General features: G+C 49.4%; 1 protein-coding gene across 3 annotated transcripts in view; it reads left to right on the top strand.

Moving 5' to 3' along the window:
• ADAMTS7 (ADAM metallopeptidase with thrombospondin type 1 motif 7) overlaps positions 1-15,519 on the top strand; it is a 155,131-nt gene that overhangs the window by 86,544 nt on the left and 53,068 nt on the right. For all 3 annotated transcript variants that reach the window (XM_075896803.1, XM_075896802.1, XM_075896804.1), the window contains one exon: positions 5,476-5,617. In XM_075896803.1, coding sequence (XP_075752918.1) covers positions 5,476-5,617 — 142 coding nt within the window. The remainder of the gene's footprint in view (positions 1-5,475; positions 5,618-15,519) is intronic.

The following is a 15,519-nucleotide window of genomic DNA, read 5'->3' as shown; positions in this document are numbered from 1 at the left end:
TTCTATATGGATTTCACAGAAGTGAATTCTCATCCTGATTCTCAACTTTGCATGTGCACAGCCAGATCCACATAGCCGCTACCGTGGACGACGTTCCTGGTTGGTTTAACACATAGTCCCTCAGCGAATGGAACCTCTCAAAGCTTTTGAATGAGAGTTAGCTGAAAACAGGCTCGTTAGGACTATGAATCTGACCCTTGGATTGAAGTCAATGAGCTCTTTGCCACTGACCTTCATGTCCCTAGAACCAGCTTCTATCCCCTGGTGGTTCGTAGTCTGTTCATTTCCAACGACTGCAGCTCTACATCCAAACAATCAGTCGCCCAGAGGGTCACACAAAGTGCAGCATACTCTGATGCCTCTTGGGAATGAAGTCAGAGTGAATCACACCTTGGCATTTGGGTTTATTTGTGAATTTAACTGTGTTATTCTGTTTTACTGCCCCATAATGCATGGAAAGACTGATTGCATCAGCTTTGGGAGGTGTGTTAATTAGAGGTGGGAAAGGCAAAAGGAAACACGAGACTCCCTCAGCGAGAGGTAAGTTGCTCTCAAATACCTGAGGCTCCCTAGGAGTTGTCAGCGTTGTAATTTTTGCAGACAACAGGTTGGAGCACAGAGTTCCTTACCAAATTGGTTCCCCCCGTGTTTGCATTCACGGCCTTTGCAGAAAGGGTAATGACAGCAGCAGCTGACAGGAGACGCCTGCCTGTTACTTTTCCCTGGGACAGGGAGTTTTGCTGAACCCCAGCCTGCTGCATCCACAGCCTTACGACGTTCCCTTCCATGGCTGGGGTGGGAAGAGAGGGGCAATCCTGGGACCTGAGCCTCTGCTTCACTGTCTTGTCATTGACACCGGTTCAAGGTGAAAGCTTGACCCTTTGCCCGCTGAAGTCAGTGGTGCAGGATCATTGCCACATGGGTATCTGAAGTTGCCACTGGTGTAAATAGGCGGGGAATTCTGATTGGACACTGCTTCATGCCTACATGGCAGCAGAAGGTGCAAAGTGTCAGACTGTCAGACCCCATATTCGTATTGTCCCTATGTTACTTGGGTGTGATGCCAGGGATCTTCCATTTACAAAGAATATCCCATTATGCCTCGTGGGACCACCAGTTTTTGACCGTCCTCTTCCATAAAATAACACTCGCAGGCAAAGTATCTCAGCCCAGCTGGGGATGCCCTTCGTTGAGCTCTTGCAAACCCATGCTGATCCTTGCAGAAACTAACTGAGAGCACGTCCTGCATCCTTAGCCTGAGCTGGCCAAAGGGTCCATGCTGTGCTTCATGGCACAAAAGACATTTTGCATGATTGGCCGAACTCTCCGGCAGTGTAAAACCCTAGCAATCCAGCCAGCAGCTTTTATTTAGTTAGCTCATATTTGCTTAAATGTGAACTATAGGAAGTGCCGGATACTGCTGCCATGTTATAGGAGCCTCCCATTCCTGTACTGAGGTTGGGTAAATAGTTCAGGGCCTCATAATACTGTATGTTCATGCTTTTGATGGCACCTGCTAAGTGCCTTTTCCTGCATGTAGGAGCTACCAGTCTAGCCTGAAGGGCTGAAGTGGTGATTGGATAAGCAGCAGTCTATGGTATGCTGGTCTTGTTCTCCGCTTGGATGGAAAGGGTGGTTTGATTAATACCAAGTCAGCAGATGTGTTAATCTATTTTTAGAAAGAAACATGAGAAATCGCAAAACTTTGAGTATTGTCAGTATCGTTTTCCCTTGCTAATGTTAACGTTCAGAGTGCCTTTCCCTAGAACATCTTGGGAAAGCTTCCTGGGATTTGTGACCTAATTAAAACCCTTTGGCTATTCAGGAGGTTCTTGGAAGGAGGCCCTCTGCTCTACCAAAGGTCCAAGAACAACAGAGCTTTGGCGATAATAGAAGCACTTAGGCTAAGAAAACAGGGCTAAGCCCACAAGCTTTCGTGAGCACTGTGGCCCCGCTGATTGGTATGCGAGGCAGCTGGGAGTGAACTGATATTAAACAGGGAATCCCGTGTGCAGAGCGAGCCCCACGTTTCACACGGGAGAGACGTACGACGTTGTTTCGAGTGTTTTTTACTAGTTGAAGATTGTTCTGGGTACTTATTTCATTTTGCTGGTTTCCATCTCTCAGTGCAAGCAGTTCTTAGCTTGGGGTGGGGGACCTAAGGCCCGGAGACCGGATCTGGCCCTGGCTTGCCTGGCCCCTGAGGTAAACTAGGCTTCCCTCCCCCAGCATCAGGGAGCTGGTGCTAGAACCCCACAGGGGGAGTCAGGGACCGGAGTCAGGGTCTGGATTTGACTGATGGGCTGAGACTGGCAGGGGGAGGAAGTGGCACCCCCTCCTGTCCAGACCTCAACTCCCAGCTCACTCCTGCACACACCTTTCTGCCCAGTCCCCATACCTGCTCTCTGCTCCTGAACCCTACCTCCTGCCTAGCCCTCCCACCCCCAGCCCACTCCTGCACCCTCCCTCCTGCCCAGATCCCACACCACAAGCCTGCTTTCAGGCAGCCCCTTCTTTACACTGAACCCCTCATTTTGGCCCTACCTCAGAGATTAGGGCGGGTCCCACAAAATCTACTAAACTGGGGTCCCCTAGGTTCTGGTGTGCAAGAGGAATGTGCAGAGAGTCTTTCTGCTGCTCACTCGGGGGCCATGTCAGTGAGGGCTTTGTTGTTTTTTGGGTTTGGCTTTTCTGCAGCCCCCGACTGATTTTTCTGTGGGTCCTCGATCCAGAAAAGGTCACCTACCCCTGCCTTAGACCCTTGCAAGTCAGTGTGACTGTGCTGTACACCGGGCTGCTTTGCTTGACGCCGTATCGGCAGGGACTATGGGCTCCACAGATTGTATTTGCTCACCAGAGTGGTGCACAGGGAGATCTCCAGGGAATGCCTCAGGAAACGGTGTTAGACACTGGCACTTTTGTCTCCAGGTCAGTAGTATGAGCCGCTCACTGTATGCAGGTGGCCATGACAACAGTGGAAATGATGTGGCCTCAGGCAGATATTCGTAAAACAAATTTAACTCCTCAAACAAAGATTAACCAAAGGCCTCGTTTTATGATTGACCAGCTCAAATGCATCCCAGTAATAACATCCATTCTAGAACATGCTGCTGCTAGATTTTTCTTCCCTCTCTTTCTCTCTCTCTTGTCACCTATTAAAATACAAACCTTAATTGCATTCCCTTCCTGCTTCCATCTCACACCATCTTAAGACAAGTTGCTTGTTAAGGGTTCATACAGAACAGAGCTTTTCCTGCTATTCTACTGCCTCAGCATTTCTTCTCTGTCACTCCCGGGAGTGACAACAGTCTCGCCTACAAAGCCAGGAAAAGAGAGAACCTCAGGAATTTCCATCATATGTAAAATATCTCAATGGAGAGCTCAAGAAAAGTAATTTGCACAAACTAGCCTTCAGGCAGCTCAGAGGAAGGCAATCACGCAGACGTCCAATGGCTCCTCTCTGGCAAACCCCCAAAATGAATGCTGAGGGCAGCCCCCTACTGGCATCCGGTACTCCTCGATCTCTGATGAGGATGGGAAGCCGACGGGAGCATGTGCTCCCTTCAACCTCCCGCAGTGTAGATGTAGCGGCTAGGCTTACAGTAAGCCAAATCCAGGTGTCGTGTTAGGAGGCACCAAGATTCAGAGGGTGAGGTCTGTCAGATAAGACCTAAAATCAAGGTCATGACGGTCTGGTTATCAGCTCTCCTATGGCACTTCTGTTGGGGGGAGGAGGGAAGACATAACCAGCATGGAGAACCCCACGGGTCTGACCATTGGGAAGGGGGCAAAACTAGAGGTATGAGCCCCAGTTTCCGTTTGGTTAATTACATGGCACTTACCAAAATGTCCCTGTGACTTCATGTAAATTTGCTCATTTTCTCCCCCTGTTCTAAAGCTACTGGTGCAATTGTGAGAGCTGCAACTCACCTGTGGGTGAGGAGAAGGGTCTTTACAAATGCGCCATTTTTGTACTTTCCCAAGCACTTTGTTGCTTGCCCAAGGTGCTGTGTCAATCAGTGTATAATACGTTTGCTACACTTTCCCAGCTGCATAAATTGTATGGCCCATGCTGTAGGGGAGATCAGACTAGAGCAGGAGTGGGCGATAATTTTTGATAGGGGAGGGGCCACTCTAGGAATTTGGAAGGTGGTCAAGTGCCGCACTCTTCCATGATATTAATGAAGAAGATGCAGGGTCTGGCATGGAGACTGGGTGCAGAAGGGAGATTGCGGTATGGGATTGAGGTGCAGGGGTTTGGGCTGAGACCTGGGGCAGGTGATTGGGGTGCAGGGTCTGGGAATGGGTATGGGTGCAGGAGGGGGCGGTGGGTTTGGGTTATGTGGGGTAAGGGGGCAGGAGTGAGGGAGACGAGGGTTGAGGGGGAGGGACTGGGACGCGGCTGGGAGACTTACCTGGGTGACTTCCAGCCAGCAGCCCAGCAGGTTTCCAGGCAGGCTTCCTGCCTGCCCCACCCAGGCACTGGCTTTGGGGCCATGTGGGTCTGTGAATAGCTACTAGCCTAAGGGAACAGTGCTATCTGTGCTTCAAACAGGCAGCTCCCATTGGCCAGAAACCAGCCAATTGGATTGTGCTGGGGGCAGAGTGCAAAGTCTCTCCTCCAGGGGCAGATGAGAGTTTTGCGGGACCCAAGGCAGAGCAATTTTGTGGGGCCCCCTTTTGAAGAAAAAATAGAAAAAAAGCGTCAAATGCACAAATTGAAGGCTATTTTCAAATTAAATGTGAACTGGGTAAATTTGATAAAAACTTAATTTAGTTGGATAATTTTTATTTTAATTATATTGTAAGTCATTCTTAAACAAAATTCTGCATTAATAATTACAAAATTTCATTTGTATTTAAGTCTCCTCCCCTCCTACCTCACTCTCTCTCTTCTCCTCCCCCTCCTACCTCTGGGTATGTCTACACTACCACCCTAGTTCGAACTAGGGTGGTTAATGTAGGCAACTGGAGTTGCAAATGAAGCCCGGGATTTGAATTTCCCGGGCTTCATTTGCATGTTGCCGGGCACCGCCATTTTTAAATGTCCGCTAGTTTGACTCCGTGCCCGCGGCTACACGCGGCACGAACTAGGTAGTTCGGATTAGGCTTCCTATTCCGAACTACCGTTACTCCTCGTGGGCTGGATAGCTACAGATAGAGCATGGCCAAGCCCAGAAGTCTATGCAGCAGGGAAAAAGCCTGGCAGCACAAGCCTGAATCGGCCGGCACAGGTCAGCCACAGGTTTGTCTTTGCTGTGTAGACAGACCCTAGGGGCCTTGTGGATTGAACAGGACTCTCTCCAGTCTTCTCCAGATCACTGTCTCTGTCGCACACACTTACGTTTGTGTCTGCTCTGCTGCTGCACAGCAGTGTCTCGACGGATAATCCATGCCAACAGGCCTAGTGTGTGCCAGCAGAAAGTGGGTGCGTTGCTGAATGAGCTGTGACTTGGATTGTTTGTCTCCTCCCAGTTGCTGTTTCAGGAGACAAACCCAGGGGTTCGCTACCAGTACACGATCCGAAGGGAGTCGGACCAGGACAATGAGATTCAGCCGGCAGAGTTTCTCTGGCGATACGGCTCCTGGACTAAGTGCACTGCCACGTGTGGGACAGGTGAGTTTGTTGACCTTTTTGTGCAGTGTTCCGATTGAAACCAGTGGCTTTGTACTCATATTACTTTCCACTAGTGAGTGGAACAGAGGTGATTCTTATAAAGTATTGCAGGCACCTACAAACCCAAAAATTCTGGTACGGCCCATCCCGTCTGAAATCAGTTTGATTAGCTAGTCCACTGGTCAGATCTGTCTCTCCCTAAAATATTTGCATATTCGTTGGGGGTTACCATCACAGTTAAGGTCCCAGAATAGTCCAGTTCTCCGGGGTGGCCTCTCCCATAAATAAGTCTGAAACATGCCACTTCTGGCCAAATCTATATAAACACTCGTTTAAAGGGAATAATTCATTTGTGCCCCATTTTACAGCACTACCTAGGACAGTGTTTCCCAAATGGTGTTCAGGGGAACCCTGGGGTTCTTCAAAATAAAAATAAGGGTTCCGCGAGAAAATTCCATTACAATAACATTTTATAATTTAAAAAATAATAATTAATATTTAAGCATTTATGAATTTTATTGCAAACAATTGTCATTTGTGTTGATCTCATGACCTTGTTTAGCATTTGTTTATTATTATCCTTATTTGTGGTCTACTTTTTCAGTTCCATATATAAGACGCTTATTAGGGGTGCCACAAAATTCTTTCAAGTTTAAAAGGGTTCGTGGCTAAATAAAACTGGGAAACACTGACCTAGGAAATACACCTCAGAACAATTTGCTGGCATAAGAAACTCTTTGGTCTTCGGTTTCAGTGGGTTTGTAACACAGAAACAGCTGCTGGGGTCATAAATATCCAGACCCCCTGCTGAGCTCAGGCTCTATCAGTTCTCCCCTCTAAACCTGGTGTCCTGTTACCGGGCTGGTTGCCTGGCGATTTCAGGGCCTTCAGGTTGATTCAGACAAAAGTGTTTCAGAGACTCTGAAGAACCTCACATCGCCTGTGTTTGCACAATACGGGGCTAAAAAGCAATTTCAGGCATCTCACAGAGGATCAGACTTGGGAGAGTCTGGAAATGCCTCATCGCAGCAGATCCTCAAAGTATGCAGGGCAGAGCTCACACTGTTCCGTGATCTAGAGCCGGGATTCGCCTGTCCCCTCCCCAGCATCAACAGGTCAGATTACCAGTCATCTCCCCTCAGGCTGCCTTCCATTCCCTGCACACCTTCCTCCCAGGCTTTCTTTTCCCTCTCAGTCCCTCTCTTTCAGCAGCCTGGCCCAGGGGTGTGTAATGGCCTACTCGCTGCTAGCAGCCCCCTCACGGCCAGGCATGGCGTCGCCGCTCTCTTGCTGGGCTAGCGCCTCCTGCCAGTGGTCACGCCAGCACCAGAGCTGAGCTGGTAACTCCATCCTGTGGCAGGACACCACTTTTCCTGCACCCTTTCCAGTCCCAGCTGTCCCGAACTAAACATCTGAAAATGTCCCAACCCTAAACAAAAACCCTTCCAGCCTTTCTGGGACTTTTCCTCAGCCAGTCTTCAGCTCAGCCTGCTGGTCTCAGGCACCCACACAGACCCCCAACACCTGTGACTGGCCGTGGAGCCCTGTCCCACCTCGGCTCTCGGGTCCTGGCCAGAACCCTGTCTCAACCAGCTAGGTCTGCTCTATTTCCAGTGTGTCCTGGGCCACTCCCTGCCTCTCTTCTCAAGGTCCCCGCTGGGTCTCCCAGGCCCTTCCATGCTCAGTCAGGTTATCTCTCGTTCCTCCTGACTGGAGAACCCTTCATCCTCACAGCTTCCTTTCCAGCTCTGAGCTTGCCTCCTGCTGACTATGGGTCCTGCAGGCACATAGCCACAGGCTTCTCATATGCAGGAATTGCCTGATTCCGTTCCTCCAGCCCATAGGATTAGCTGGTTACAGTTTGGTTCCTGGAGTATTTTGGGGCCAGGAGGTATTGTCCTGCAGCAGAACTCCTCCCAATCACGGCCCCACCTCCAACATCACCATGAGGTGGGGTCCTAGATGGTCACTTCTTGTGCCGAAAGCTGCCCCTTCCGATGTGATCACTTGCCCCGTTGGCTCAGGTTGGTTGGGTGCCTCGAAGCCTGCAGTGCCCAATAGGGATAAGCCTAGTAGCAGTGGCAGGAGCCAACTTCCTCCATGGAAATTATTATTTACTTGTGAAATATGTGATCCTGGGAGATCTGGCTTCTAACCTGGAGCGGGGTCCAAACAAGGCTGGCAGAAGTGCAGAGTCCAAAGGAACATGCAAAGTTCCCTGCAGCCAGTGAACTCCCCCTTGGTCCCACCGGTCCGAGTAGGATTGCACAGTGAGACACGGGGCATTTGGATAAAGCAGTTGGCTAGAATTTACTGCGATGCTTATAGTGTCCTTCCCCTGTTAACTGGAACCTGACAGGAAACAGGAGTCTGTCTGGGCCAAATCCTCACACCCCCTCCAGCTGATTTGATAGTCAGCAAGGGTTGCCAGTCCAAAGGAGATAGAAGGCTGCCTTACAAGGGAAGCTGAGGAGTCCCTCCGAAAGAGAGTATCCTCTGTTAAGGCATGGCCAGCTCCACACACCCCCTACACCTCACTCTGCAGATGAGGCAAAGATGGGGCATTCCAAGGTCAGGATGGGATGAGGCACCATATTCTTGGGCCCCAAGGCCTCTTTAGGATGAGCCTGGGGATGTCTGGGCCACTGGCTAGGCAAAGTGAAGGAAAGATGTCACCTTTCCTCACCCCTTCGTGGCAGTGCTGAGTGTAAGCTCGGTGCAGCGGCGGCTAAGGCTGAAGAACATGTTTGGATCCCATGGGCTGTGGGAACAGGACTATGAGGGTGTGTCTAGACTACATGGCTCCGTCGATGGAGCCATGTAGATGAGTTTACGAGACATAGGAAAATGAAGTGGCGATTTAAATAATCGCCACTTCATTTACATCAAAATGGCCACCGCGCTGTGCTGATCAGCTGTTTGGCTGCACAGTGGGGCAGTCTGGACATGCCGCGGTTGACAAGGGAAGCCTTTACCAACCGCTCCAGTAAACCTTATTTCACGAGGCATAATGGAGTGGTCGACAAAGGCTTCCCTTGTCGACCGTGGCACGTCCAGACTGCCCCGCTGTGCTGCCAAACAGCTGATCAGCACAGCGCGGTGGCCATTTTGATGTAAATGAAGCGGCGATTATTTAAATCGCTGCTTCGTTTTCCTATGTCTAGTAAACTCATCTACATGGCTCCGTCGACGGAGCCGTGTAGTCTAGACATACCCTGAGAGTAAAGCCCAGGGGTAAAGGGCAGATTCTGCTCAGGTTTTGGTGGAGGAGCTGGTAAATGACATAACTGAGATCAAGGCCTCCACCAAGGACGTTTCATGACATCCTCATTTGGCAGACACCTTCTCAGCCCCTTTCAGCAGGGACATAGATCAGAAACATCATGGACACTCCTGTTCCCAAGCTAATTTGAACTCCTGGTTCGCTGCCTTATGCATGACATAGCAACAAACGCATAAAGCGCTCATCTCCCCTGAGGTGGCAAAGAGGGATTCTGCATCCCTTTTACCTGGCCCAGCAGCAGCCTCAAGCACATTTATTACTAGTGGTTCCCCCCTGAGCCTCAGAAGTGTGGGATAGTAAATCATGGATGCAAAGCAATGTTTTGCCCCAACACCTGTGTGGGTGCAAGAGGCTCAACCCCTCCACTACCCCCCCCAGCACTAGCCACTGACCCAAGAATCCCCTGCACCTAATCTCCCTAGTGCCAGCCTCCCACCCTCAGAGCTCCACAGTACCAGCCCTCCCCAGTGCCAGCCTCCTGTTTCCAGAGCCCCACTGCACCCAACCCCACACAGAGCCCTCCCCAGTGCCAGCCCCCAGTTCCCAATATTAGCCCCGTCCCCAGTAGGGTTGCCAGATACTTTCACAAAAAATTGGTTGAAGGGGGAAAAAAAAAAGACCAAACTTATTGAGCAAAAAAAAAAACTTGCTGTGCCTTTAAATTCCTGTGCTCACTGCTTCCCTCACCCCCGCAAGATGCGACAAGGAGAAAATGTCCCCGCCGGCCTTCCGTCTGAGAAAAACAGAAAATACTGGACATTTTATATGTCCGGTATTTTTGGTTTTATTTACCGGACAGAAGACACAATTACCGGACTGCCTGGGAGAAAACCGGACACCTGGCAACCCTAGCCCCCAGAGCCCCCTAGTGCCAGCCCTATCTCCAAACCCCCCCATTATTAGCCCTGTCCCCAGTGCCCCCCAGTGCTAGCCCTCTGCCTCTTAGAGCCCCCTGACTCCCCAAGCACTAGCCCTCCCCTCGGAGCCCCCAGTGCCTGCCCCGTTCCCCTCAACTAGCCCTGCGCTGCTTCCCAGCTGCCAGCTGCTCTAAGGCTGCCGCGCTGGGCTCTGCACATCCCAGAGGAGCACCGCCCGCCTCTCTCAACATCTACGGTGGGAGCCCTGACCCCCAGAGCCACTGTGGCTTGGCAGCTAGCTGGGCTGAGGACCAGAAGTTGGGAACCACTGGTGTCACTAGCCAGTCCCTTCGCTCCGAATGAACTCACACAGGAAAACAACAAAAGACAAAAACACCTTGTCGCCTGATCAAAGCGATCACCCCACTTCTGAGCTTCCCATCCTTGTTCTCCAAGGGAACCCACCAAAGACAAGCCTGGGAATTTAAATTCATAACTCTGCTAGACACTATAAACCACAGATTCAACAGAGACTCTGGTTTTATGGCTCCTTACAACATACCCAATGGCCTGCTAGCCCTTAATTGCATCTCCTATAACACGTGTAAGCCGTTTATGCTTGACAGTCTCTCTCAGCTTGTATTTGGCTCAGCACGGGTTTTCCTTCCTCCCGGCCTGAAGAAGAGCTCTTTGAAACTCTAAATATTGTCTCATCCACCAACCGAAATTGGTTCTGTAAAAGATATTATCCTTCCTACCTAGTCTCCCTTGTATCCCAGGACAAACAGTAGCAAATATACATTTGACAGTGTTAATGGCACTTGGTCAGGCTTCCTGTAGACTACAACACCCAGTGAATTTCTAAACCAGCAGAGTAACAGAGCCAACGTATCCCGGAGTTAGAAGAGTCGGGGCCAGAGGGTATCTTGAGTTTTACAGAACTACTTGACCAAAATGAGGAAGGTTGAACTTTGGAGTATTTGTTACAGAGATGTAGCAGATACAGCAGAGAGACATATTCATGTCTTTGAACCTTAGATTTCTTTCCTATTATCGCATGGCTCCCTTGGGAGGTTGAAGCTTTTGAGGTGTGTGTATGTATGTGTGTGGTCCTCTTTATCGCTTCGCCAGCCTCCCAGAGGCAACAGAGCTCTTTGTTTTGATTTTACTCCATAAACAGAAATGAGAAGACTGTCTCTTGTTTGGGCTTTGGCCTTATAATGACACATTATCTTCCTTTCTAATTGGTTTTGAGGGCGAGTGGCGACATTGCATGGGGCTCTTGTGAGAACTTTGATCTGAACTTTTTTGTGTGGCTGCCTTGCAAAGAGGCTCACACTTGAATGTACAGTTTGCAAATGAGAAGCCTCAATATCCCCTGACTGTCATCCCTTGCACCGCTGCATTACTGACGGCCTTATTAAGAAGCCCTGCTAGATTATAATGCGTTATTTATTAGAGTCAGCATTTCTCACTGCTCAGAGATTCAGTGACCTGGGTACATGGAAAGCTTGTGGAAAATCTCACACGGTTTTCCTCTTTGTCCTTCACACACACAAAGCTTTTGTACGTCCACTAATCCCTGTGGAAAGTCATTAGAAGCTGAAACACTGCCTAGCATATGTTCAGCATTTGGAAAGGACATACTAAAACTTGCCTTAATGATCAGCTATGTAAGAGAGCTCACCAGATCCATTCTTTCACTGAATTTTATGTTTTCCACTTCAAGGCGCCTTCGTTCTCCAAAGAAACATTTATTTTCCTGTTCTGCAGTGGAGTTTTGGAAACCTCTGCTTGGCAAGGACTTGTCCTTGGGATCAGCTGTGAATGTTTCTAAAGTCCACAGAGCCAGTTCTTATAGCTCCCCGAGACTGGTACCTTCAGATGAATGGACAGCAATCTCAAAGGCACACATCTTGTAAATATTTTTGGAACTTCCAAGTAGTGATTTCTCTTTTCAGTAAATGTAAAAAGGATCTGACCCAAGTATGTAAAGATAAAGGGGTTTAATCCTCGCTCCCACTTCAGGTCATGGGAGATTTTTGCCTTTATCTTTAGGAGCATGTCTACATAGGAAACTATTTTGAAATAACTAAAAACGATGTAATAACTCCCGAAATAACCAATTCAAACTAGCATGTCCACACTATGGGGAAGCCTTGAAATTCGTCCGAGGCAGGCTCCGTTAATGTGGATGTGCTACCTCGACTTAGAGCCCCAGGAAGCCCTGGGGAGTAATTATTTCGAAATAGCTGCACTGGAGCATCCACACTACCGCTATTTTGAAATAACTATCTCAGAACTAGCTTTATTCCGTGAGGACAGTAGGACTACAGATTTCAAAATAAGCAGCCTGTTATATCAAAATAACAGGCTTGGTAGTGTGGAGGCTCCGCTCGTTAATTCAATCGAAGGGGGTTATTTTGAAATAAAGCCTTAGGGCAGACCAGGCTAACTGGAACAGGGTTGGTAGTTAATATGTGTGTGAATGCATGTGTGTGTTTTATACCCAGATACACATACTGAAAGCCATGAAGAAGATTGCATATCCAACACTCTAAGGATGCTTTTGCCATCTGAGAAAACTTGTTAATATAATCTTAATGTCCTGTGCCAGAAACCCTGCACTGAGTAGTTATATAACAACTTAACCCCAGGGAAAGGCTCCACATAAGACCCCAATAGTCAGAGGCTGGTGTATGCCGTGAAACATGAGGGGTCCTAGCATGTCTCAAGACATTTACACTGGATCTCTGCTTCGTTGGGACTCGTCCTTCATTGCTGTATGATAAAGGATTAAGATAGGAGAGAAAACTTAGCTCGCTCATTGTTATTTATAATCCATTTCACTTTAGGATTTGCTTGCTTGTTTCATTTACCATGTTTCAAAATAGATGGGGAGCCTATAAGATGGATTCACAACTACCCAACCTGCCCTATTGAGATTCTTCTGATCCTATTTACAGCAGAGTGAATCAGGAGTCACTGTGTTGAAGTCAATGGAGCTATAAAAGCAATGTGAAATCAGAATCAGGCCCGTGGATTTCTGTGGGAGGTGGGGGCGGGGAGAGGGCATTTGTTACTGCCATATATTGCTATCGTATGGCTGCAGTCCCGTCTGCCCTGAGGAATGGGCAGAACCTGGTCGTGCATGTCGAGGACCAGAGCAGGCACTGAGCTGTGAGTCAGAGTTACTGTCCTCTCCCTTCCTTGGCCTTGCTCCATGGGGGATCGGTTCACTGGGCACCAGCTCAGCTGGACTGGCTGGTGTTTTAGGGGGCTGCGCCCCTGCCCAGCACACAGTCTGAAGGCAGCCACTCTCTCCTCTGACCACCATGAGGCCAGAAGCATCACGCCCCCCCCCCATCTCACCCCCCACCCTCCCCATCCTCCAGGAAGAGAACCAGGAGCAAGCATCTCTGCCACATTCCCCACATGTGGACCAGCCCCCTGCAGCTCAGGTTTGAAGCACAGCGGTGTGAGAGAGCTCTTGCCATGCCCGGTTGGTTAGTCACCAGCGCTGTCAACCTCGCACGTTTCACAAGAGCCCCGGACCCTCCACAAATCCTCACTGACAAAGTGGAGCCAAGTGGCTTGGGAGTTTCCTCTTCTCAGTAGGGTCCAGGAATTCACTCTGCCTGCCTACTTCACAGCGCCAGGTTCTTATTATTAGTCACAGTTCTCTGCAGTCACGGCAGAAGTATGTGCTGCAGGAATTTTCTTTTTTTAAATAAAGGATCAAAGCGGCTTGAGGTCCCCCTTAGCAGCGTCTCCCCATCCGTGCTGCCAAAGGGCTGCAGGAGGCTCTATAGATGATTTATCCATTTGCTGAGAGTGCCAGCAAAACAAGAGCTCATTTCTTGCCAGTCAGACCTTTTTTAGACTGTTGTCTACAGGACAGCTGTAAAAAACAATATCCAATCCCAGACGCAGGCTACCTACCCACCAGGGGAGATGGCAGGGCTGCATGCGAGAGGTGCCCTTGTCATTCACATACGAAATGAGCCTCCCCCTCCCTGCCTTATTTGCAAGGAATCTTGGGTGCTTTTGATACACACTAACCCCAGCAGAATTAAAGAGCAAGTCGGTGGCCCACCCCCCCGTGTAAATCAGCAGAGCCTCATTGTCTGTCTGAGGAGATGTGCCTGCTTCATGCACGGGAATCCAGTCTGTCCGAACTTAATTTCTGTAGAAACCCTGTTGGGTTCGTCCTTGTTACATTCCATTGGACCCTTCACTGAGGGAGATCATTTTTCTGCGTTTTCTTTTCTGTCACTGCTGAATAGGAAACATCTGTCTGTCCCACAGAGCTATCCTCTGTCTCTCCACCTTGCCTCATGCATCCAGCGATGCCACAGTGTGAAAGATGGAAGGTGCCAGAAACATCAGTCCTGACTCTGAGGCATCAGCACGGGAATATGGCAATGGCTGCAACTGGCAAGCCAAGAGAGCACATCTGTCTTACACCAGGCTTGTTGCACTGAGCTGTTTGCACCCAGAGGCAGGTCTACAGCAGTGGTCAAACAGAGAAGGCCCATGAGGTTCATTGCTGTTAGTGGGGTATGTCTACCCTACAGCACTAATTCAAACTAACTTAATTTGAATTAGTTAATTCGAAATAAGCTAATTCGAATTAGTGCATCTAGACCTAAAAACTAATTTGAAATAGCGTTTTGCTAATTCGAACTAGCATGTCCACTTTAAGTGGACCCTGAACCGAAGTTAAAGCTGGCCGGAACCAGTGCCGACAGGGCATCAGGTTAGGACTTAGAGTGTGGAGCTGCTGCCTCAGGCTAGCCAAGAGCTGTGCTTAAAGGGACCCAAGCCCCACCCCGGACAGACAGTTCTCAGGGTTCCCCGCTTGCTTGTCTAACTCGATGAGGGACAGCAAAGCAGTCCTGGCTTGGAGGGCCCTGAGTGCCCACGCTCGGCACATCACAGCACTTGACCATCAGCCCGGCTGCACTTGCCACAGGCTGCCATCCAGAGGGGGTCAATCGGGGGCCTGTCAGGATCCAGGAGGCCCTTCAGGAGAGCTTCCACCCCGAGGAGCCCGCAGAGCCACCCCAGTCCTCCCCATCAGGGGCTCGTGCCCCATTCCTCCCTCACCTCCTTCCACTTACCCCTCTCTAGCCCCCCTTCCTGATGTAAAAAATAAAGGACACGTGTGTTCAAAAATAGAAACTCTTTATTTAACAAAAGGGGGGGGGCCAGGATTAACCTCTGGGGAGACTGGGAAAAGGAGGTGGGAGAGGGGAAGAGAGAGGATGGGAGAGGGGAGGGGGAAACCTGGGAGGAGGGAGCTGGAAGGGGGAAGCCAGAGGAAGAAGGAGGAGGGGAAGTATAAAACTATGGTACGCCATATCTTCAGTACTGTGTACAGATGTGGTCTCCTCACCTCAAAAAAGATATTTTGGCCTTGGAAAGGGTTCAGAAAGGGGTAACTAAAATGATTAGGGGTTTGGAACGGGTCCCATATGAAGAGAGGCTAAAGAGACTGGGACTTTTCAGCTTAGAAAAGAGGAGACTGAGGGGGGATATGATAGAGATATATAAAATCATGAGTGGTGTGGAGAGGGTAAATAAAGAAAAGTTCTTCATTAGTTCCCATAATATAAGGACTAGAGGACACCAAATGAAATGAATGGGTAGCAGGCTTCAAACTAATAAAAGAAAGTTCTTCTTCACACAGCTTATAGTCAGCCTGTAGAACTCCTTGCCACAGGGGGCTATGAAGGCTAGAACTATAACAGAGTTTAAAG

Source organism: Pelodiscus sinensis, chromosome 14, assembly GCF_049634645.1.
Source record: "Pelodiscus sinensis isolate JC-2024 chromosome 14, ASM4963464v1, whole genome shotgun sequence".
NCBI classification, from domain to species: Eukaryota; Metazoa; Chordata; order Testudines; family Trionychidae; genus Pelodiscus; species Pelodiscus sinensis.
The sequence above is the reverse complement of the archived record's forward strand: the minus strand, read 5'-3'. Positions and strand labels throughout refer to the sequence as shown.